Raw genomic sequence first — 24,210 nt, 5'->3', positions numbered from 1 at the left:
CGCGCCGCGTCACCCTCGCGTGCCGCGTCACGTGGGAGCGAAGCCGGGCCGGCTCCGCCCCCTCCCGCGTCACGTGATGGGGGCGGGCGCCGCTGGGCAGTGTCAGTGTGGTGGAGACTCAGGTAAAGTTGGTGCGCGGCGGCGGCGGCTCTGCTCCTTCCGCGCGGCCCCGCCGACCCCGCCCCGCCGCCTTTATTCCTCTTCCTCCCTTCGCGCTCCACTCGGCCCCGCTCTTCCCGGCCCGGCCTCGCCGTTCCGCGGCGGTCCCTCGCTGCCCGCCGGGCCCCGCTCCCCGCCGGGCGCCGTGCGGCCTAGTGGGCCGGGCCCGGCCTCGGGCTGGCGTAGCGCGCGGCCGCCGCAGGTGAGGGAGGGCGGGCGAGCGAGCGGGCGGGGGCGGCCGCGTCGGGCGAGGAATGGCGGCCGCGGCCATGAGGGCGGAAGCGGCCCGGCCTGGCGCCGCGCTGCCGGGGGGAGGCGGAGGGGCCCGGGCCCGGCCCTCCCCGCGGGGCCGCCCCCATTGTGCGCCGCGGGTCCCTCCGAGGCCGGGACCGGGCGGATCCCCGGGGCCGCGGAGCACAAAGGGCCGGGAGGCGCCGCCCCGCCGTGCGAGCGCGGGCTGAGCCCGGGGCTGGGCGCTGCGGGCTTTCCCGTCCGGCCGCGGGGCTCCGCACGCACGCGGGGTTCGCTCCGCGGATCCGAGCCGCGCGTGCCGCGCTGCGGTGCTCGCCGCCGTAGGGAGATTTCCTCGCGCGTTCGCCCTTTTTTTTTCCTTTGGAACTTTGGAGCCTTTTTGCCGTGCTAGCAGAGCTTTGCAGGAGGGGTGTGGAAGTGCCGCTTTTCCACCCTAGCAGATAAGGGAAACCGAGGCTGGGCCGCGCTGGGGCTCGCCTGGCATCACCCGGGAGCAGCGGCCGTGAGCACAGAGCCCCGTTCTGCCTTGTAACTCCCCTGAATTCCCAATAAAGTGAACCGTTGCGCTCTGTCTCTGTATCACCTCTCTTTTTAGAGGCTCCGTGCAGCCCGGGGCTCGGCTCTGTGGGACGCGGTTTGATGGGGAAGGCGATGCATTGCAGCCCCTTTAATGCAGGATCCCGTAACCCGGAGCTGCAGCCCTTCGATCCCATCCCCTTGTCTTGAAGGTTTCCCGTTTGAGCGCCGTTTCTCTGGGCTTTGCTGGGGAGTTTGCTTTGTTTGGCCGCCGTCGCCCGTTTTTATTGCAGCTGCACGCGTGTGGTTTTGTTTTCCTTCTTAAAGCAAAACAAAAGGAGATGGAAGGTTTGATAAATCCACCCCGAACCCGTTGTGAAGCGCATCGTTACACGCGTGGGGATGGTTTGGGTGCTGGGATAGGGAATGTTGGCATTGAAACGTTGCCCCTGAGCTGTGCTGCAGTTACAGGCGGAGGAGTGGCGTTGGAGCACAGCTCACCTGACGCTTTCTGCGGGACGGTGCTGCTGGTAGAACGACTTCTTTGGTGGTGGTTTTTGTCAAGTAAAGAATGATTGAACGGTCCTGGAAACGCAGCAGAGCGCGGCAGCTGCCAAACTCTGCCCAAAGCTGGGGGGCAGAGCGCTGCCGGAGCCCATGGGAACCGCAGGTTAAGTGAGCACAGCGTCGCTTCCCCGTGGCTGCGGTGCCGCTGTGTTGGTGCGACACGACGACGTGGTTGTGTGTGAGATCTTAGGATGGGAAGAGATGAAGCATTGGGAGTGGAAGCCGAGCCCAGCGGGGAGGGAGCGCGGCCTGGCTGCTGTGCGGTGCCCCCAAATTGCAGTGCCCCCAAATTGCGGCTCTGCAGCGCTGTGACACCAGAGCTCCATCAGCACAGAACTCCCCTTAAGTTGCCATGAGGGATCAGTCGCCCCAAGGGTGACTTTTTACAGCTGCTGAGGGTCTCTTCTCGTGGGCAGCAGGGCGCTGCTGCTGTTGGTGCTGGAATCTTCCCCCATCAGGCTGCTGATCCTTGCCGAGGTTCTTCCACGGCCTTTGAGCTCCAGCGCTTCCGCAGCCGCCTTCCTCGCTGTTGTCCCACATTGGCGTCGAGTTCTTTCCATTTTTTGGTAGCTTTTAAATCTAGAATAGGAGAAAACAGAACATTCTGAGATCTGCAGGGCAGTTGAAATAAGGGAAAAAGATGCCGTTGTTTCTATGTGGGTGATGCATTCAAGGGAGAAATGCCCCACAGCAGTGAAGGGCGCTGCTCCCCTGTGGTCTGAAGGCATGAAAGGAGAAGAGCTGGCAGCTTTTGGAGGCTCTGGGGCGGCCTGCTCTGCTGTTATAGGGCTTCCTGAAGCACTGTGTGCTTTTGGGGTGGTTCTGTGCCAGGTCAGCCCCTCGGGGGGCTTTTCCCTCTGGGACGCAGCGTGGGGTCGGGGATGTGGGTCCATGCTGGTGTTTCTCACTCCGTGTCGGTGCCGCCGTGCGTTTCCAGTTTCTAACAGCCTGTTCTCTCTTCTCCCCCCTTCCCTGCCCCACCGCAGACTTCTACCTTGTAAATACTGTTATTTGTATATACTGTAAATGATGACATCGGTGGGCACTAACCGAGCCCGGGGGAGCTGGGAGCAGACACAGACACAGAGCCAGACACAGCACAAGCAGCGGCCGCAGGTAAGGGCAGCGTCCTGGGCAACCAGCTGGGTGCAGGTGGAGCCCTGGCGCGGGAGCTGGGCTGTCCTGCGCTGCCGCTGCACCCCGCGTGCTTCCGGCCCGTCGCCTCCTCTTGGCTTTTCACAACCAGCCCCGAGCTGCCTGCGGTTTGGCTCCGCGTTCTGGTGGTGCTGAGGCCGCCGTAGGTGACGCAGGACGCCTGGTGGTGCTCCTCGCTTTCCCTGCCTCGCTCCCCCTTTGCCTGCTTTGCTTTCCTCCTCCCAGAGCCCCCTTTCGTACCTCTTTTTGTAGCGTCTGCTCCTTCTGGAAGCAGCCTGGCCTCCGGGAGCCGAGCTGAGGAGCTGCATGCTAACCGTGCTCTCTTTTGGTGCCTCGTCTCTTTAGGCCACCGCGGAACAGATTCGACTTGCACAGATGATTTCGGACCACAACGACGCTGACTTTGAGGAGAAGGTGAAACAAGTGAGTGCGAGAGGGGAGGGTGGTGGCAGAGGGGATGCGCTGCGCTGCTTGTGCCCCGTGCTGCTGTCCTGGGCCGGCTGATTGCAGCCCCAGAGCAGAAGGAGCAGCAGCATCCCAAGCTGAGGAGCTCATAGGCCACACTGTGATGGGACTCAGCAGCTCAGAAACTCACCCTCATTGCTGGGGATTTGCTGCTCGTTTGGGGGCACCGCTAAGCTGGGAGGCTGGCAGGGCTGCCAAACACTGGCGTTTCTATGTGGGATTTGTGTTTTGGGGTTCGACGCGCTCACCTCTGAGATCCACGCGGATGTTGGTGCTTTGTGGGCACGGAACGCGCTGACTTTGCTCTTGTCTTCTCTACAGCTGATTGACATCACGGGGAAGAACCAGGACGAGTGTGTGATTGCCCTGCACGACTGCAATGGGGATGTTAACAGAGCCATCAATGTGCTGCTGGAGGGCAATCCCGACACGGTAGGGTTGGGTGCTGCGAATCTGGTGAGGCCAAATTCAGCTTCACCACAAAACAGACAGGGAGCTCTTGGGAAGAGTCCAGCGGAGGGCCATAAAGATGGTGAAGGGCCTGGAGCATCTCTGCTATGAGGAAAGGCTGAGTGAACTGGGTCTGTTCAGCATGGAGAAAAGAAGGCTGAGAGGGGAGCTGATCCAGGTCTATAAATATCTGAGGTGTGGGGGGCAGAATGGCGAGGCCGGACTCTTTTCAGTGGGGAGTGGAGACAGGATGAGGGGAAACGGCCAGAAACTGCAGCATAGGAAGTTGTGCACCAATGTGCGAAGGAACGGCTGTGCAGTGAGGTGACGGAGCACTGGAACAGGCTGCACAGGGAGGTGGGGGAGTCTATGGGTCCCAACGTGTCTCTATGGGTCCCAACGTGACTCTATGGGTCCCAATGGGTCCCAACGTGACTCTATGGGTCCCAATGGGTCCCAACGTGACTCTATGGGTCCCAATGGGTCCCAATGTGACTCTATGGGTCCCACTGTTCACTGGAACAGGCTGCACAGGGAGGTGGTGGAGTCTATGGGTCTCTATGGGTCCCAATGTGTCTCTATGGGTCCCAACGTGTCTCTATGGGTCCCAATGGGTCCCAATGTGTCTCTATGGGTCCCAATGGGTCCCAACGTGTCTCTATGGGTCCCAATGGGTCCCAATGTGTCTCTATGGTCCCACTGTTCACTGGAACAGGCTGCACAGGGAGGTGCTGGAGTCTCCTGCTCTGCAGATGTTCCAGACCTGCCTGGATGCCGAGCTGTGCGCCCTGCTGTAGGAACAGCTTTGGCAGGGGGTTGGACTCCATGAGCTCTGCTGCTCCCTTCCAACCCCTCCAGTTCTGTGATGCTGTGATTTGGAGATGAAACACACCATAAAGTCTCGAGAACGAGTGCCACGAGTTGCACGAGTGGTTTGGGAAGCCTGGTTGCCTTCTTAGGGCTGCAGAAGGCGTGAGCACAGCCAACAAGCAGCAGATGCTTCGCTCCCTGCTCCTCCTCAGTGGGGATCTGTGTCTCTGGCCCAGCACTCACCGTTCTGGGGGTCTTCTCCCCATCTGTGTGCTGGCGTTGTTCTCTGTTGAGTTGGCCTTGGCTGCTGCCCCTCATACGGCTGCTGTTGCTTCAGGATGTCACACGTTACCCCCTTTTTCCCCCCCCTCTTTCTGAGTGCAGGTGGATGCAGAGGGCAGGGCTGCCTTCTGTTCAGCACAGCGGCCTCTGGTTGCTGGGTGCTTTGCTCCTGCTGGGTTTGCTGTAGCACACAGGAAGGTTCTTTGCCTTCAGGGAGCTCCTCCCATGGAACACTGAGCAAAGCTGCTGTTGGAAAATCCTTTTAGAAGGAGGGATGAGATGAAGCTGCTGGGCTCTGGGAGCTGCTTCTGGTCCGGGTTCAGCCGGTGTGGCGCTGATAAGGGATTTCCTGATAAGGGAACAGACTTGTTAAAGACTTAAATGCTCTCCTGCTGATGGAGGCAGCTCACCTCCTGAGCTCGTAACTCGGTGTCCCCTGTTCCAAACAACACAGAGCTGTTGTGCTCTTCCCCTGAGTTCAACTGGGCTGGAAATGACACCACTGGAGGAACGGATTTCTGACTTACCTGAGCCACAGATAACAGCATCAGGGGCATCAGAAGCCCTTTGGTTTGGAGGCAATTTGTGCTTCCGAGGATTTTTATCCCTGCCCCTGCGTCCTGCCATCCCAAAGCAGCTCTTTGCTTCTCCACCAGTTACGTTTTCAGGTGTTTGCCAACGACCTGTAACTGCTATTAATTAATCTAACAGCGTGCAGCATCAATTTAAGGACACGAGCCCATTGCAGGCTGTTGTGAAGTCAGTTCACGTGGGCAGTGGGGTGGAGGTGTGCTTTGTGCAGCTGAGCTTGGGGTGAGGTTTTCTCACCCAGAGGGCGGTGAGGCGCTGGCACAGGTTGCCCAAGGAGGCTGTGGATGCCCCAGGCCTGCAGGCATTGGAGGCCAGGCTGGATGTGGCTCTGGGCAGCCTGGGCTGCTGGTTGGAGACCTGCACACAGCAGGGTTGGAGCTGATGGCTGCTGTGGGCCTTTGCAATCCAGGGCATCCTAAGATTCTGTGATGATTCTATGATTATGGCACCCTGTGGATCCCTATGGCATCCTATGGATCCCTATGGCACACTGTAGGGTCTCATGGCTCCCTATGGATCCTTATGGCACCCTATGGGTTCTGTGGGCAGCCTGAGCTGCTGGTTGGAGACCTGCACACAGCAGGGTTGGAGCTGATGATCATTATGGTCCTTTGCAACCCAGGGCATCTTAGGATTCTATGATTCTGTGGGTCCCTGTGGCACCCCTTGAGTTCTCTGGGCAGCCTGCAGTGCTGGTTGGTGACCCTGCACACAGCAGGGTTGGAGCTGATGGCTGTTGTGCTCTTTTGCAACCCAGGCCATCCCAAGATTCTATGATGATTCTATGATTATGGCACCCTATGGCATACTGTAGGATCTCATGGCTCCCTATGGATCCCTATGGCACCCTATGGGTTCTCAGGGCAGCCTGCAGTGGTGGTTGGTGACCCTGCACACAGCAAGGGGTTGGAATGAGGTGAACATTGTCATCTTTTGCAACCCAGGCCATTCTATGAGTCAGTGATTCTATGGATCCCTATGGCACCCTATGGATCCCTATGGCACCCTGTGGGTTCTCTGAGCAGCCTGGGCTGCTGGTTGGTGACCGTGAACACAGCAGGGGTTTGGAACTGATGGCTGTTGTGGTCCTTTGCAACCCAGGCCATTCTATGAGTCCCTATGGATCCCTATGGTACACTGTAGGGTCTAATGGCACCCTATAGATCCCTATGGATCCTTATGGCACCCTATGGATCCTTATGGCACCCTATGGGTTCTCAGGGCAGCCTGGGCTGCTGGTTGGTGACCCTGCACACAGCAGGGGGTTGCATCCAGATGGTCATTGTGGTCCTTTTCAACCCAGGCCCTTCTATGAGTTGAACTCACCTATGGATAAATTCTCATCTTCTCATCCCGTGGTCAGGGAGGGGTTTTGGGTTTTGAGAGAGCAACCCTGCAGCGCTCTGGGGAGTCGACTTGGTCGTTTTGGGACTCAGTTTAACTGCTTTCCATTTTTGCAAACCTCCAGCATTCCTGGGAGATGGTCGGGAAGAAGAAAGGCGTCTCGGGACAGAAGGACAGCGGACAGACAGAACCCAGTGAGGAGAGCAAAGAGAACCGGGAGAGAGATCGGGATTTCAGCCGGCGACGTGGAGGGCCGCCGCGACGGGGCCGGGGCGCCAGCCGTGGCAGAGAGTGTAAGCAGCCAGCCTTCCTTCCTGCAGCACAGCACTGCACTCTGCGCCCCCCTGGGTGCTGGGGAGGGGGGAAATCACCCTCGTGTGGCAGCCTGCGTGCTGCTGCCCTGGGTGAGATGCGTCCTTTGGGCCATGCTCTCGCTTAAGAGATGGCAGGGCGCTTGGTCCCCTGCATGGCCGCTGCGTTGGGCTCTTGAGGTCTGGTCTGGTGGTCTTAATGGGTCTTAAGGTGGTCTTTATGTTGTTCTGTCTTTCAGTTCGGGGCCAGGAGAACGGGCTGGATGGTGGGAAGAGTGGAGGCTCTTCTGGAAGAGGCACAGAGAGAGGGAGACGGGGACGTGGCCGGGGCCGAGGTGAGCGCAGGGCTGTGGGCGCGGGGTGGAGACTGGAGCTCTCTTAAGAGGGAGGCTGCCGAACTGATGAATGAGAGCTTGGTTTTTCCAACCTGACACTTGAACTCAGTGCCTGCGCGTCGCTCCAAGTGCGTTAGGAGCTGTAAGGAATTCTCACGTCCCAGCTGGTGTGGCTTTCCTGCACAGAGGTGCCTGTCTGCAGGCTGCTTATTAGCAGCAGGCTCTGGATTCTGGATCCTCCCCATCCCTGCCCGCGTGTCTCTGAGCACCAAGCAAACCCTTGGCTTGGTTTTTAAGTGCTAAGCAGCAGCAATTCGTTCTCCTGCAAAATCTGTGTGGCTCAGGAGTTGTTGCTGAGGATGCAGACTGCAGAAATGAGAACCTGGGGTTTGGTTTTCCAGCTTTTGCCAGCTGGAAACTTCATCAGAGCCTGGCGTCGCTTATGGCTGGTGGCACTGCCAGCCAGCTGGGGTCATTGGTGTACATGCAGGGATGCTGCTGGAAACCCCATCAGCTCAGGGGGATCCTGAGTGCTTTCATATTCTGGGCATCAGGGCTCCATCTGTGGCTGGGATGTTTCTTTGCCCTGTGATGCAGCGCTGTGTGTGTCTTACAGGTGGCTCTGGAAGGCGGGGGGGAAGATTCTCTGCCCAAGGCATGGGGTAAGTTTCACTGCTATAAAGCACAGCAAAAATCACATCTTTGTGCACGAATGCTGCCCTCTGCCTCGGCCTTGTATTGTTTTTTCACACGAGTAAAGTAAAATTGCATCGCGCTGGAATTTGGGAGGGCTGACGCAGCCGAAGCCTCGCTCTGTGAGACAGAGCTGCCAATGTCTCGGCCCTGCTACAATGGGAATTAAATCACTTACACAGGGAAGGAGATTGAAATCTTTCCCATTCCTGTCTGGCAGAACTTTCAACCCAGCTGACTACGCCGAGCCGACCAGCACGGATGAGAGCTATGGGAATAGCAGCACCAACACGTGGAACAACACGGGCAGCTTCGAGCCGGACGACGGCACGAGTAAGTGAGCCCCGCTCGTCCTGCGTGCGTCGTCTTTGCTGTGAGACAAACCTTCAGCCCTCACCACAAAGGCCACCTCGCTCCAGCTGCTGAGGTGACAGTGGAAACTCAGAGCTGGATGTGCCGGCAGAGACCTGGCAGCTCTCGCCTCACTTTGGGGTCCCCAGGAAAAGCCTTTTTTCCTCAAACACGTGCAGCTCCTCCTCGTTTTCGCCCCCCTGAGGACGTTGCTCTGAGCTCAGCTGTTGTCTCGCTGTTTTTTGGGGGCTCTTTTGCAGCCCTTTCTCTTGGGCTGCTGTGGGGTGACACTGAGGCACGGAGCGGGGCCAGGTTTTGTCGCGGTGCCCTCGGGTGCCCCCTCAAACAACATCCCCACACGTGGGGGGCGGCGAGGCGGCTTCACCGGAGTCAAAATTTCACTGGTTGTCTTTTTTCTGTTCTTTTCTTTTGTTTCAGGACTTGATTTCATTGGGGGTGAGGGCTCAAATTATCCCCGAAAATTTGACACTGCTCCTGGTACGATACATCCAGGTGCACCGACTGCCCCCGGATCCCTTTACCTTATAGCTCTTTTTCCAACCGACTTGAAAATATCTGTGGATATGTCGTTCTCCTCTCTTCATCCGTTCACTTTAATGAGTTTTGACGCTTGTTCTGACCGTGCTTTTACTAATGCTGACACCTCAGATGTAAACCGGGAGAGGTTTAACCCTTTCCTCGCGGGTTCGCGGGGCTCAGGCGCCGCTCTGAGCGCCCACAGCAGCGCCGCATCCCCAGCGCTGTGACAGAGCCCCCCAGCAGCGCAGGGCAGCTCGGCCCCAGCACTCTGTGATCCCGTGCTGCTCCCACATCCCTGCAGCCATCGCCCTGCTGCTGCCTTTTGCACGGGCTCAGAATGCTGCTGCAAGGGTGCTCAGCTCTGCTCAGCTCTGCTCAGCCGCCTCGGTGCTTTGCCTCTGCTTACAGCTGGCCCTCGGTGCTTGAGGGCTGCTTTGGCACGCTGCTCTGCTGCTTTTCTTCTAAGCAGGGCTGCCCTGCTGGTGCTCTGTGCTTTGGGGGGAGCAGGGTGCTGCTCAGTGCCTGGTTGTAGAGTCGTAGAACGGCCTGGGTTGAAAAGGACCACAATAATCATCTCGTTTCAACCCCCCCTGCTGTGTGCCAGCCACCAGCCCAGGCTGCCCAGAGCCACATCCAGCCTGGCTTTGAATGCCTCCAAGTCAGGTCAGTCCTGTCCTGCTTTATTTTATGCCTTGTGAAGCCAAGAGAGACCCGTGGGCTGTTCCACTCTGCCTTATTAAGGCTGCTGGTTGGCCACAAAGAGGCCCCAAACATAACGGGGTGTTTGCCCAGTTCCTCAGACAAGGTCCTGCTGGTTGGGATGTCAGACAGATGCTCCCAGCAGTGCTGCAGCCGTTCCTGAGCTCGCAGCCCTTTGGGAGACCTTGCTGCTTTGCTCTTGGAAGTTATGAGAGGAAAAGGAACCACTGGGGCTCAGGGTGCTGCTGCTGTTCTGAAGCACCTCCAGGTTAACAATTAACTGCCGCCAGCACGTGGCTGCTGGCTGTGCCACTGCCGGGCCTTTGTCTGCATTGAGGTGTGGGGCAGTTGGGGGTCAGACCTCCAAGCCTTCGGGGTGGCTGCAGGTGGGGTCTGGGCTGCTCGCCTCCCAGCTTAGAATAAGAGATTTTCTCTTTGGGAAAAGCCTCGAGCTCACAGTGGGATCTCTTGTTTTCCAGCAGTTCTTGCTGCAGACCCACAAGTGCACCGAGCAGCTGCTTTGCATTGGGGCATTTCTCTGCTAAACTGCTGAAACCCCCTGTGCTGCGAGACAGGACAGTGCAGCTTTGCCTAAAACACCCCAAAAGACAGCACTGATATTTGCAAACCACTGCTGACGTTCCTCTCCTTCTCCTGCTTTGAGCTTCAGGAGGGCGGCTGCTCCTCGAAGGCCTTCTGTGCAGGGCTGAATTCCTTTCTGAATTCCTCGCTGCTTTGCTTTTTGTCTTATTTCCCCCTAAAGTGAGCAGAAAGCGGAGCCCTGTGCTGCACTGCTGGCTGCATTGGGAAACTCTATGGCGATGAGCAGCACAAAGCTCAGCACCCAGCGCCCTGCTGCGCTCTGTGCTGATGGCTGAGAGCCCCTCAGGCTGGGGAGGAATGGGCCACAGCCCTGAGGCTCCCAGCAGCCAAAGGAGCTGTGTTCTGTCCACGTCTGTATCTGTAAATGCAACTTAAAATCGATCCAGGAAGGTTTCTTGCATCACTTCGGTGCTGATTTGGAGCTCTGCGCTCCCCACCAGTAGATCAGCAGATTGGTTTTGGCCCCATGACTGAAATGTGAATGGGGAAAACCTGCCTTCTTCCCCCGAAATCCCAAATCCCACGTGCTGTTTGTGTGCCACCAGGGCCTCCCAGCTGCTGAAGGGGGGCTGATGGCAGCTCTGTCCTCGAGTGCCTCCAGGCACCTGGCTCTGGGGCTGCGCTCCCCTTCTGACGCTGCCCTGGGCACAGCAGCGGTGCTTTGGCACCGGATTTGTGGGCGATGGAAAGTTCTCCCACTCTCTATTCCAAATTCTGAGTTGCCTGATGGGTTTGGGATCCCCCCTGTAGAATTCAGCAGATGGAGCTTCACTTGTGGTGGGTGAGAGGGGCCGAACGTGCAGCAGATACAGCCGGGCAAAGCTTTTCCCTTCTGTGAATCTTGCTTGCAAATGGTGCTGTAATGGATTGTGTCTGAAACCTTGTGCCTGAAATCTGAAAGCTTTGCTCTTTGATGCTTTAAGCTGCTGGCTTTGGCCATTTCTCTGAAATTGGCACATCTTCCTTTCCCTGAATGAGTTTTTGGTGCAACCGAGGCTTCAACGCTTTGGAGGGGGGAGGAAAGCAAGCCAACCTCATAACGGCTCTGTTGCTCTGTGCTGTGAGAGGCCAAAGCCTGGTGGCAAACCTGGAGGAGCTCTGTCAGAGCTGCAGGGATCACAGCTGCTTGGGTGCTGCTGCAGGAGGGAATCGGGGCAGAAGGGCTTCCCTGCCGAGCTCCTCGTTCCACTGGGTGCTGGGCTGTGCGCTGCCCTCCCCGCTGGCCCGGGGTCCCTTTGGTTCCGCTTAGCCTCACCGTATGGGGACCTGGCCCTAAGCCTGAGGTTGGGATCGCCTGCTTTGATTTCTGGTTGGCAAATAAAGTCCTCTCAGCTGCTTGCCGAGCCCCCCCCCGGTGCTTCCCTGGCTCTTGGAAGAGCTTTGCTGTACGCCTGACTTGTCTGCCTTTCGTTCCCCCTGTAGGTGCGTGGAGGGCTGCGACGGAGGAGTGGGGCACGGAGGACTGGAATGAAGATGTAGGTACCCTGCAACCCTTCCCCTGCACGTCTGTGTGCTGGCAGCTGCTGTCCTGTCTGTGCACAGCGAGAGAAGCTGCACAGATTGCTCCTGTGCAAACTGCAGGCAGAGCCCAGGGGAGCTGTGATGAATGAGTGAATGTTGCTGCATCTGAGATGCAAAACTCAGGGCAGCCTCTGCCTTCCGTCAGGTCTCTGCTGGAGGAGAGGCTTCAGAGCCTTTTTGCCTTCAGCCTGCGCGATCTCTCAGCAGTTCCTCACTGCTGTGATTGTTTTTACACTCCTGCAGTTTGTCTGCTTTCACCTCCTCACCTCAGTTCAGATGGCTGAGCCCAGAGCCTCGTTAATTTTGCCTTTTGTTTGCTTCCTCTTTATTTTCCACAACGTGAAGAGATCCTTTGCTCTCTGGTCCCATCACCCAAATGATTGCTGGAAGCCAAACCATCGGTCCAAAGCTTTTTTCCTTTGGCTTTTCCAGCAGCGTTTGCACCCACCTGCATGGTGGCATTTCCACCAGTGCTGCACACCATCATTGCAAAGCACAGAAGACCCCAGCAGTCCTGGTGGGTTTGCGAACAGCAGGAAATGTGCAGAAGGATTTATTCCTGACTGGGGAAGCGACAAATAACGCGAGGGCTGATTGTGATGGGAGCCAAATGGAGGGGATCAGATGCTCAGTTCCTCGAGTCGTTCGTGGCTGTTTGTCTCCAGCGCCGCGTGCTTCTCATGCTGCTCTGACTTGGCGTTCTGTTCCCCTCTTTTCTCTTTCAGCTGTCTGAGACAAAGATCTTCACTGCATCCAACGTGTCTTCAGTGCCTCTGCCTACAGAGAACGTGACAATCACAGCTGGACAGAGGTGATGGCTCAAGTAGTGCTGTGATGTGCATAAGAGGCTATGAGTCCCATCCCAGCCAAAACCCTGCCAGCTAGATAGAAACAGCAGCTCTGAATTAGCTAACGCAGACTGAGACGTAGGGGTTGAGTAAGGAGGTTTTGGGCCCGTGTTCTGGCTTGGTTCTTCACTGGTTCTTCAGATTTTGGGGTCTTTTTCCAGTGTTTGAAGTGTGGGTTCTATGAATATAGATAGGATGCTGCCAGGCTTTGTCCCTTTGAGGCTGCTGATGTCGGCTGTGTTCTGCAGATCTGTTGGATGTGTGAGATAAGAATCGTGGGGCTGGAGGTAGAATTGGTGTCAAAGCAAGCGGTGCAGGAGCTCCTGCTCACCTCAGGGCTTCTCTTCTTCCTTCATCCAGAATCGACCTTGCAGTGCTGCTAGGAAAGACACCTTCTTCCATGGAGAATGAGTCAACAAACCTGGAGTCCTCCCAGGCTCCTTCCTTGGCACAGCCTCTGGTGTTCAGCAATTCCAAGCAGAGCGCGATGTCCCAGCCGGCCTCTGGGAACTCCTTCTCTCACCACAGCATGGTAAGGGGGCAGCACTTCTACAAGCAGGGCTTTCCAGGATGTTCTCTGTGTGTGTGATCAAGGTGGGGGATACCAGCCTGTATTGAGCAGCAAGTCCTCCCAGGGGGCTGCAGCAGCTGTAGGTAGAGGCGTGGATCCCAATGCTTCATGCTTGGGATCGTTTCTGCCCTCTTGCCATTGAAAGTGGAACGGTTTGAGGTGTGAAACTGTGTGGGATGACAGGAATGAAGTCTCCCTGGTGGTGAGGAGCAGCAGGGTGTTGAGACCCACCTGTCCTGAGCCAAATTCCCAGACAGGGGAGACGCTGACTTTGTTGTTTCCACGCTGCAATTGCAGGTGAGCATGCTGGGGAAAGGCTTTGGAGACGTCGGGGAGGCCAAAGGCAGCAGCACCACGGGCTCGCAGTTCCTGGAGCAGTTCAAGACGGCCCAGGCTCTGGCCCAGCTGGCAGCTCAGCACAGCCAGCCAGGCAGCAGCACCGCCGCCTCCTCCTGGGACATGGGATCGGCCGCACAGACCTCATCCCTCGTGCAGTACGGTAAGGGCAGCGGCTCTGCAGAGTTGTGTGAGGATCAGATCTGAAAGCAGTTTGACCGTTTGCCCCTCGGGTTCACAAGCGAGCTGAGTTCAGCTGCAGAAATGGCTGCACCTCTGGTGCTGGGCGCAGGGCTGCGTAACAGGAGGCCTGCCAGCAGGCACCTGCAGCAAATGGTTCTGAATACAAACACTTGTCAGTGCCGCCTCGCTGCTGACCCGATGCATCTTTCAAAGGAATGTGATTCTGGTGGCTGCTTGGTGCCAAGAAGTAATTCTACCTCTGGGCTGGCGCGAAGGAGTAAAGGCTGATGAAGAGAAGCTCCTGCTTAGATGAGGTGCTGAGCCCTGCTGCAGCTGAGCGCTGCGTGCTTTCTTTCTTGCTGTAGTGAAATGGCTCTGGTTCAAATCTAAGCTGAATTAAAAATTGAGCCCTGGCCTGGCTGCAGTTGGTGTTGGCAGCTCCTGGTCTCTCCAGACAAGGAGCCACAGAGGAGAGCATCAGGCAGAATAGGAGTTGTGTTAACATGCTGCAGTTGTGCAGGGCTGGGGGTGGGCAGCCCGGGCAGCAGCGTCGCTCATGGGGGAGGGAGCAGACAGGAGGGGAGGGGAAGGAAGCAGCACCAAACCTGTGCCAGGCGGGCAAGCGGTGCCTCCATGCAGGAGGATGGAGGAGTTCTGCTTTCTGAGCTCGCTTTGTCCCATGGAGGTGGTGGAATGAACTCAGAGAAGAGGGCCTTAAAAATCTCAGTGTGATGCTGGTGAAAGGATGGAGGTGGGAGCAGGGCTGCAGGGATTCTCTGCTCCCTGATGTTAAGAGGCCCCAGCAGGCAGCGTGTGCAGCGCTTCTGTTTTTCAACGTCAGACCGTGCTTTGCTTCTAAGGAAATTAATCCTAATCTGGTGCTTTCCCCTCTCCAACAGATCTCAAGAACCCGACGGACTCCTCTGTGCACAGCCCCTTTGCCAAGAGGCAGGCCTTCACGTCCACTTCCACGATGATAGAGGTGTTCATGCAGGAGAAGCAGCCTGTGGTGACAGCCTCCACCACCGTGCCGGCACCGCCGTCTTCGCCGCTGCCCAGCAAAGCCAACCCCGTTCCCCAAATGTCCCCGGGCTCCTCAGACAACCAGTCCTCCAGTCCCCAGCCTGCACAGCAGAAGCTGAAACAGCAAAAGAAGAAAGCATCGTTAACATCAAAGGTGCAGGGCCTTCCTGGTGTCAGATCTGTTGTTTGTGGGGTGATGGAGGAGGGCTCGGCCTTCCAGGGCAGCAAAGGGAAACCGGGGGGATGTGAGCCTGGGGTTGGGGACGCCGATGTCGTTTTGCGTGCTGCTGCTCCTGGGGGGAGGTGATTGAGCGGCTCCGTTCTCCCTTTGCCTTGCAGATTCCTGCGCTGGCGGTGGAGATGCCTGGCTCAGCAGATATCTCAGGGTTAAACCTGCAGTTTGGGGCGTTGCAGTTTGGTTCGGAGCCTGTTCTCGCCGAGTACGAATCGACGCCCACGACGAGCGCTGCTGTCAGCCAACCTCAGAGCAGCCTGTACACCAGCACTGCTAGGTGAGCGCCCCGGGCAGGGAAATGGGGCGCCCCAGCTTCAGGAGCTCACCTGCAGGCTGGTGGCTATGCTGCATACCAGTAGACCCTTTCTGACTCTGCCTGTGGTCACAAAGGGGGGACAGTGTATGCAACAGCAAAGCACGAGCTGCCAGCAGGCTGTTCTGGGCAGCTCTGTGACTGGTCGGCCTCTGGTGCTTGTACAGAAAGCAAATGTTTCCTGCTGCAGTGAATTCGGCTGGAAATCCTGCAGGGGAATCCGCAGCACAGCTGCTCCTTGCTCCTGTGAGCAGATCTGTGCTCCCCTAACATGAGGACGGAGGGCAGTTTGTGTATCTGCAGACAGGGATAGAAGGGCAATCCTATTTTCTTTTGGGCTGGGTCATTCCTTGAGTGCTGGGAGCTGAGCAGTGGCAGCTTGTGATGCTTGGAGCAGAGCAGCGTGACGTGGGGCTGCAGCTCGGAGCGTCTGCTTTCTGGGTTTCCTTCTGTGCTGGGTTTGTTTGCCTGCTCTGCGTTGCCCCCTCATGGTCCCTGGGGTTCTTTGCCCTGAAGGTTGGGAATGGAGGAGCCTGCAGTTTGTGTCAGCAGCTTTTACAGCAGGGCTGTGAGGAGGAAAACGACCTTTTGTTGTTGTTCTTCTTCTTTCCAGTGAATCTTCATCCACAATTTCGTCCAATCAAAGCCAGGAGTCTGGTTACCAGAGCGGCACAATACAGACAGCAACATTTACCTCCCAGAACAGCGCTCAGGGACCACTGTATGAACAGAGATCCACCCAGACGAGGCGATACCCAAATTCCATCTCCTCCTCGCCCCAGAAAGACCTTACCCAGGCCAAGGTAGGAAGACAGCTTCGCTCCCCTTCGTGCTGAGTAAGCACAGTGCATGGAGTGCTGCCTCAGGGGGAGCAGAGTTGCTCAAGCAAGCATTCTGTGCAGCTCCAGCTCACCACGAGGCTCGTGGCCACACTGAGCTCCTGCTGACTGCACCGGGGCCCTCAGTTCTTGCTCACCTGGGACAGGGTCAATGGGGTTAACAGTGGTTGAGTTGATTGCTGGCCATGCTTCATGTCATGGATGAACCCTGCTGCAGGGTGACGTCCAGGCTTAGGCTTCAGTTTGGTCCTATGCGTTTGATTCTTGCATGCTGCACAGATTCGGTAACATTGCTTTGGTCGTGAGCCTCTTTCACAGCTGAGGGAGGGAGGGAGGGCAGGGGTTGACCCTGCATTGCCTCTGGGGTGAGAGGCTGCAGTGCTTAACTTTGCTTTTCTTCCTCAGAATGGTTTCAGTTCCGTACAACCCACGCCATTACAAAGCACGCAGGCTGTTGAAGGTAAGAGTCTGGCAGTGCTGTGGGTGTCCTGAGCCGCTCCAAGTGCTTTTGTGTTTGCTTCGGGTGAACAGCTTCATCTGGATTAATAGCAAGGCCTTTTTGTGCTGGACTAATTGTTGCTGCTTGTGCTATTTGCGTCCCTTGAAATGTTCAGCTTTCTGCTGATAGTTCCACAGAATCGTTTGTGAGTCACTCATAATATCTTCCCCCCGATTACAATAATTTACTCTGTGAGAGGCGCCTCATTTGTAGGGCTTGGAGCTCTTTGCAATGACCCTGTGGTGGTTTTGGGGCAAAGGGAGATGTAGAACACGAATATACTCCCAGGCATGGAAAGGTTGGCAGCACGAGGGAAGCCCCGGCTCTCCCTGCTCCTCTAAATGAGCCCTGGCTGATCCTCACTGCTACATTGCCCTCCAGGAGCTGCTGGGTGCTGCCTCTAACCCAAAGCTCCATGTTCACAGGTGCTACCGGCCCCGCAGTGAAGTCTGATTCCCCCTCTGCTCCCAGCATGACGCCTCTCAACGACGGCGTGTCTGCGGCGTCGCTGCTGAGCACAGCCAGCCAGCATTCGACAGCTCTGAGCAGCCTGAGCCACAGCGAGGAGCTGCCAAGCACCACGGCCGCCCAGCTCAGCAGGTGAGCCTGGGGAAACAGGGATCTGGTGGGCAAAAAGCCCCTGGTGCAGGGGGAGGTGGTCAGTCCTATCCAAAGGTGCCTCCTTGGGGAGGCCTGGGTCCATCTGGAGCTGCTTGGCTATTGCTGCAGCCCCAGCGACGAACGCGTCGGTATCCAGACAGATGAGAGGAGGGGCTGAGCTCTGGCAGTTCCTTCCCCTCAGGAAGCAGGCAAGCCCTTTCCTTCAGGGCAGCAAACCCTTGTGGGTTTCTTGGCATCTGCTCTGGGGATGAGCTTTGTCAGTCAGATGGGAAGGGGATCTGGCCTGATGCTGCCCAGCAGAGGCTTTTGCACCTTGGTTTAACGGCCCTTCTCCTCTTCCTGCAGTACGTTACCCACCCAGCAGAACAGTCTGTCCTCATCCACATCCTCTGGGCGAACATCAACTTCAACTCTTCTGGTGAGTCTGGGGCTGCTGGAGCATTGCAGCGCTATCACAGCATCACAGAATTGTAGGGGTTGGAAGGGACCCCCAGAGACCATCGAGTCCAGCCCCCCTGCCAAAGCAGGTTCCCTACACCAGGTGGCTTTATTTCCACCCTTGCACCTCTGGCTGAAGGCTGTCGACCCCTTGCCCGCATCAAACGTAACAGCAGCTTCACACCAGCCTGTAGTACTTCTTAAAAATGCCCCAGAGCTGGAACCGGCTGCTAGAGCAAACTGCCAGCTGATGGAGTGGCACCATTCAAATACCTGGAGCTCCTGCAGCTGAGCTCCGTGCTGTTAGCTTCTGCAGCAGAACGAACCTCCCTGCTGCGAGCCTGGTGTTCAGCCCTGCTGCTCCCAGCAGGCGCGTGTTGGGACGCAGCTGCCTGAGTTTGGAGGCGTTGTGGGTTGGCTGCACTCAGATCCTCTCAGATCTCTGGACTGAAGCCAGATGCAGAGCAGGTTTCCTCATAGCCTGCAGCGGCCGGGTTCACTGCAGGCCCTTGGCAGCGTGTGCAGGCGGAGCGGTGCGGCGCTTTGCGTCGGCTGCGTCCTGCAATATCCCTGCAGCCCCTTACGTCAGCCTGGTGCCGTAACCTCTTCCTTTCCTTCCCCAGCACACGAGTGTGGAGAGTGAAGCCAGCCTCCATTCTTCTGCTAGCACTTTCTCCACCTCCTCCAGCACGGTGTCGGCTGCCCCGCCGGTCGTAAGCGTTTCATCCAGCCTCAGCAGCGTCAGCAGCCTGGGCCTCAGCCTCAGCAGCAACTCCACGGTGACAGCCTCCACTCGCAGCTCCGTGGCAACGACATCAGGTGCTTCCCTGCTGCTGGACATTAACACTGACCATTGCAAACAACATATTCCTCCTATTCATTGGACGAGAAGGAGTAGGAATCGTATCATTCCTCCTCGTTGGCTGATGACAGGGATGAGGCGAAGCTAAAACAGCTGCACTACAAGCAATAATCTGTAATCAAATCGGAGACATTGGCCTTATTCTAAGCATAGCATGACTAGCCTCAACACTACACACCTGAGACATCCAACAGACCATCCAGCCAAACCAAACACCCACCCTCCCCCTCCTTGGCCTAATCTTAGCCGCCACAGGAAAATCAGCCCAATTCGGCCTCCATCCACGACTCCCAGCAGCAATTGAAGGCCCAACCCCACTCTCTGCCCTGCTCCACTCCAGCACTGTAGTAGCAGCCCGAATTTCCTTACTCATTCGAACCCACGCCATCCTAACCTCTACCAAAACAGCCCTAACCACGTGCCTGTGCCCAGGCTCCCTATCAACACTATTTGCCACCATCTGCTCCCTCACCCAAAATGACATCAAAACAATCATCGCCTTCTCCACCTCAAGCCTCACAATAGTCACAATCGGACCAGACCTCGCAGGGAGGCTCCAAGAAATGAGTTTCTGCTGTTGGCTCTGCCGTTTGACGTTCCCTTTCTTTCCCTTTTGCAGGAAAAGCCCCCCCCAACCTCCCCCCTGGAGTCCCACCGTTGTTGCCTAACCCCTACATCATGGCTCCAGGATTGCTACATGCCTACCCGGTGAGTGCGACCCCCGGGGCCCCCAGCACTCAGCAGCATGGTTGGCACTTTGTTCTTCCCGACTCCAGCTGGCAGGGAGAGATTTAACCTGGTTCACACTATGACCAAAAACTGGGTAGCATTCAGGACTGAGGAGTTTGGAGCTGCTGTTTTCCATCACAGCTTTTAGGGAGCGGCCAATTTGGGTGGAGGTTAATGGAAGTCTGGAGCTGTCAGTGTTGTGTGACAAATGGCAAACGTAACAAGGGAAGCAGTGCCACAGAGCCTGGGGTGGTGTCACAGCTTTCTTCTGAAGGTGAAGACAGATCTGGGGGTTGCAGTTGCTTCTGGAGGGGAGCTGTTGGATGCCTGCGCAGTCTGAAGCAGCGCTGCCAGACGTTGGTGCTCTCTTCCTTCCAGCAGCTCAGAGAAACCCTTGGCTGTGCCAGCCTTGCAGCAGTGATTGCTGGCTGCTTCATCCTTGATAATGGCGTGGGCCCTGATCTGCTTCCAGCTTTATCTGAGCGCTGGGTGTCAGTTAGATAAATGGCTTTGTCTCTAACGTCACCTCCTGCTCTTTTTTCTAGCCACAGGTGTATGGATACGATGACCTGCAAATGCTCCAGACGAGATTCCCATTGGTGAGTGCTGAAGATGGGCACAGGCAGCAGGCTGGGAGCTGAAGGGTCCCCCCTCTTTGGCAGGAGGGCAACGAATCACTCCTTTGTGTGATTCCTTTATGTTTGCTTTAGTTCCTTTGGGAATTAACAGCAGTTTTTCGTGCTGTTGTATCGGTGGTTGTGGGGCAAAGGAGCTGCAGCAAGCAGAGCCATTCTGTCCAACAGCAGAGTGAGAAGCTGTTGCAGAGCTCGCCTCTGATGCTGGAAAGAGGCAGTAGCTGAATCCTGGAGGATGGCTTCTATTTAGGAAGCAGGGCGCTGCCCCTTGGTGGGCAAAGCAGAGGCAGGATTGCACAGCAGTAGACCTTGTCTGGTTGTTCCTGTAGCCAGATGAGGGGGACGGCGCGTGCGAGAAAAACCTGGGGTTGTGCAGGCTGAGGTCAGCCTCAATGCGACCGACTGAACTGCCGTACTCTGACACGGGCCTGGAATCCCTGCTTCACCAAACACGGCTGCTTTGCATCTTCAGACAGAGCTTATGGAGCTTCTCTTTTATCCTTCAGGATTATTACAGCATCCCATTCCCTACGCCCACCACCCCACTGACTGGAAGAGATGGCAGCCTGAGCAGCAATCCGTACTCTGGTAGGGGAACGGGGCAGCGAGCAGCACTTGCTCTCGACTTCTGCATGCTTAAGGAATTGTTGGTGTGGTGGAGCTCTGCTTTTCCAGCACTGCTTCCCCCCTGCTTCAGCAGGAGCTCTTCTATGCAGAAGTGCTTTGGCCCGGCACGCTGCGGCTGAAATCTCAAGCTCAGAGTTCAGCACCGCTGCATGCGTAATTTGCCAACTTAGCGTTGGTGATAATGAATGTCTGTGGCCACCCCAGCCTCGCCTCTGAGCTGGGACAGCGCTGAGGAATTCACTGGCTTACTGTGTGAGCTCTGAATGGGGAGAGTGTTTGAGCGGGAGAGCAGAGCAGGTGCTCCCAAAGAGGAGCAGAGGGGGGACGGCCTCGGCCCCGCTGCCAGCGCGGGATGGGGAGAGGAAGCGATGCTTCCTTGTGTTCCCTGCGGGTTGCTGGACCTCTGCAGCGTTTGGGTCAGTGCCACCAGGCAAGAGAGAGGGAGGTGAGAGCTCTGCTTGTAGAAAGGGGCCATTCACATCGCATGCCCTCAGCTGGTTGGCTCTGCTCTTCGGCGGGAGCTGCTTGCTGGTAGGACGAGGGGTGTAGGGCAGGGCCCCCAGCTGCCATGTTTGGGGGTGACCTGGATGCATGGAGGGAGCCCAGGACTTGCTGCAGCACCCAGCAGCTGACGGTGGGGTCCCAGCAGCTGACGGTGGGGTTGGTGCAGGCAGCTCCGCTCCTCAGCCCTGCGGCGGCGCGAGGGCAGCAACAGGCAGAGCAGCAGTCGCTTCGCACAGGGGCTGGGGGCTTCAACTGCGCTGCTTCTGCTTTCGCAGGGGGGTTGGTTCAGTGCTGATGGCGGCGCCTGTGGGCTGAGCTGGAGCGCAGGGTTCGGTGCCGCCGTTCCTCAGCCTCCTTCCCTCTCTGCTGCAGGTGACTTAACGAAATTCGGCCGAGGCGACGCCTCCTCCCCTGCTCCTGCAACGACTTTGGCGCAGCCTCAGCAGAGCCAGACCCAAACCCACCACACCACGCAGCAGACGTTCCTGAACCCGGCGCTGCCTCCTGGCTACAGTTACACCAGTCTGCCGTACTACACAGGGGTACCAGGGCTCCCCAGCACCTTCCAGTACGGGCCCGCCGTGTTCCCTGTGAGTTCCCTTGAGGCAGGGCGTGGGGTTTGGCTCGGGGAACAATGCATGCAGCCTCTTCTCACCCTGCCCCTCTCCTTTCCTTAGGTTGCTCCTACCTCTTCCAAGCAGCATGGTGTGAATGTCAGCGTCAATGCATCAGCAACCCCTTTCCAGCAGCCCAGTGGCTACGGCTCTCATGGATACAGCGCTGGTAAGAGACCTGCAGGGCATCCTGCTCCTCACAGGCTCGGTTTTCTTTATTTGACAGAGCTTGTTGGCAATCTCACCGGCTGTGCAAATGGCTCTGGAGCCTTCACTCACTTCACCTCTGCCTTTATTCCTTTACTGCCTGTGTTGGTTGGTTGGTTGTGTTTGGCTCCTGTGCTCGGCGTTCAGAGGAAAGAGGAGGAAACCCGTAGCAGCAAACCTGCTGCGTGCCTTGGGTCTCACCGCTCAGCGCTGGGCCGGTTGTGAAGGGCCTGCTCTGCTTCTGCCTTGATGATGGCCTTTAGATTCCAGCTGTGCCTTTTTTCACTGCGTCAGGGCCCTCTGGAACTCCTCGTCTCTCTTGGCAATGATACCTCAGCTCTGCAGCAGGTCGCCTGATGTAACTTACAAAGCAAGCAGTGCTCGAGTCGGGTCACCCTCCCACGCCATTGCCTGTTTTGTGGCTGAGGAGCTCACGGCCCTTCCTGCCGGGGTTGATTTCATCGCCTTCCTGCTCTTCAAGTTGCTCTTTTCTGGGCTTTTTTGGGGGAAAGGGTGCATCTCTGGGTGGCACCAGGCCCCTAAATTTGTTTCTGCAAGCTTCCAGAAGCTGCTGTTATCCGCAGCAAGAGAACCTGTGTTTGTACGAGCACGCTGCAGCTCCTTGCGTGATGCCTCCAAAGCTCACCTGACTTCCAGGCCACTCTTTGAGCCTCAGCGCTGCTGAGCCCTGACGCTCCTGTTTCCTTCTGCCAGGTGTATCTGTGACATCCAGTAACACAGGCGTGCCGGACATCTCGGGCTCTGTCTACTCCAAAACTCAGGTGGGTGCAGTGCTGGCTGTGTGCTGCTTTGCTGGGAAACAGGATGGGGAACGTGGCCTCCATCGTGAGAGGGGGGTCTGTCCTTGGAGCAGCCGGACAGGGAGAAGGGAAGCATGGAAGCACGTGGCCCTTCCCAAATTTAAAGTGACTCTGAGCCTGGGGAGGGGGGAGGGTGGTGGTGGTTGGAGCACGGCTCCCTTCTCTGCACCAGACACCGACTGCCAGCCTGTGATTTGCGCTGCTAAGAGGCGTGGGGTTTTTCAGCCCAGCGCTCCCCCCTCACTCTGCTCTCCTCCCCTCAGCAATCCTTCGAGAAGCAGGGATTTCACACTGGAACCCCGGCGGCCTCCTTCAACCTGCCTTCAGCGCTGGGCAGCGGCGGCCCCATCAACCCCGCGACGGCGGCCGCGTACCCCCCGACCCCTTTCATGCACATCCTCACCCCGCATCAGCAGCCCCATTCGCAGATCCTCCACCACCACCTGCAGCAGGACGGGCAGGTAAGCTGCCCCCAGGACCCCCGGGGGTCTCCGTACCCCTCAACGGGGCATCTCTAGGGCTCTGGCTCCCCCCGGCCCCCCCACCCCCTCCCTCCCTCCCTCACGCCCCGCAGCGGACACACGCGGTGACACGCACATGCACATACACACAGGGCCGATGAGGACGAGGTGAGGAAGGCCCGGGGTGCGCTCCGCTGGGGGGTACTCGGCACAGCCCCTTGCAGCCGGGCTGTACCAGGTACGGTCGGGTAGTGCCCCTGCACGCAGACACACGCCTGGTCCATCCTGACCTCCCGGTCCTCGGAGTGGCGGCTCCGCAGGCCGGCAGAATTCCTCTCCACAGCCACGACCCCGCCGTAGCTTGCAGGTCTAACCGTGGATTTCTATTGTCATAGTTTGTCCCTTTATTTTTACATATCCTGGTACTGCAACAGCTTCCATATTTGCAGATGATACTGTGCTGCCAACGCCAGCAGGAAGATCAGGTAATGAACCTCTCTGATGATAATGCATTGCACTTGCCCTGGGGTCTCTCCCCGCCCCTAAGGCCCCCCAGGCTCACGTAGCCCCCTCCTTCTCCCCGTGGCCCCGCCAGGCCCGCAGTCAGGATGTGCACACACACACAGCCGCGCGCACAGACAACACACACTCCGTGCTCGACCCCTTCCCCCTCTCTCCCCCTCCCCGCTGCCCCCTGTGCCGATTGGGGGTGGCCGGCGGTGCGGCACCGCGCTCTGCGGCCCAGCAGGGACGGCGCTGTCACCCAGCAGAGCTGCCGGGCCGTGGAGCTGCTGGGATGGGACCCCCGGGGACGAGCTCGGCGCCCGCTCCCCCTGCTAACCCTCCTCCTCTGCTCCTTGCCCCCCTCCCCGCAGAGCGGCTCCGGGCAGCGCAGCCAAGGCAGCTCCATCCCCCAGAAATCCCAGGCCAACAAGTCTGCCTACAACAGCTACAGCTGGGGCACCAACTGAGCAGGGCGGCCCCCGACCCATCAATTGCTTACGACAAGAAGCGACGCCGACCGATGTGGGAGGAGGAGGAGGAGAAGAAAAAACCCCCAGGGGCGGCGCCGGCCCCGGGCAGGGCAGGGCGGGCGGCTCCGCGTTGTCTGTTTTCAGCCACCTTTCCTGTTGTATGTAATATAGAATTTGTATTTTTTTCTTTTATTTTTGTTTTTTTTTTCTCTCCCCTCCCCCTTCT

General features: G+C 57.6%; 1 protein-coding gene across 14 annotated transcripts; it reads left to right on the top strand.

Moving 5' to 3' along the window:
- The first annotated feature begins 11 nt into the window (after positions 1-11).
- On the top strand, positions 12-24,176 carry UBAP2L (ubiquitin associated protein 2 like). Of its 14 annotated transcripts, none has more exons than XR_007373495.1 (29): positions 12-122; positions 2,481-2,610; positions 2,995-3,072; positions 3,436-3,546; positions 6,716-6,884; positions 7,142-7,237; positions 7,854-7,899; positions 8,151-8,263; positions 8,720-8,794; positions 11,546-11,598; positions 12,370-12,455; positions 12,853-13,024; positions 13,361-13,562; positions 14,482-14,759; positions 14,945-15,117; positions 15,767-15,956; positions 16,398-16,452; positions 16,917-17,091; positions 17,458-17,530; positions 18,174-18,369; positions 19,032-19,120; positions 19,687-19,740; positions 20,283-20,364; positions 21,280-21,497; positions 21,585-21,690; positions 22,443-22,510; positions 22,813-23,010; positions 23,163-23,248; positions 23,445-23,495. XR_007373495.1 is itself a non-coding variant. In XM_048928990.1 (29 exons), exons 2-29 carry the CDS (start codon positions 2,521-2,523, stop codon positions 23,979-23,981), a joined length of 3,336 nt encoding a protein of 1,111 aa, XP_048784947.1. In that variant the 5' UTR covers positions 12-122; positions 2,481-2,520; the 3' UTR covers positions 23,982-24,176. The 14 variants fall into 14 exon arrangements, 12 of the variants coding, with proteins under 12 accessions (XP_048784947.1, XP_048784943.1, XP_048784942.1 ...); XR_007373496.1 differs by having other exon boundaries at positions 23,460-23,474; XM_048928990.1 differs by lacking the exon at positions 23,163-23,248 and adding an exon at positions 23,886-24,176 and having other exon boundaries at positions 8,720-8,737.
- The last annotated feature ends 34 nt before the right edge of the window (positions 24,177-24,210 follow it).

The sequence above is a fragment of the Lagopus muta genome, chromosome 29, assembly GCF_023343835.1.
Source record: "Lagopus muta isolate bLagMut1 chromosome 29, bLagMut1 primary, whole genome shotgun sequence".
Taxonomy (NCBI): Eukaryota; Metazoa; Chordata; class Aves; order Galliformes; family Phasianidae; genus Lagopus; species Lagopus muta.
The sequence above is the reverse complement of the archived record's forward strand: the minus strand, read 5'-3'. Positions and strand labels throughout refer to the sequence as shown.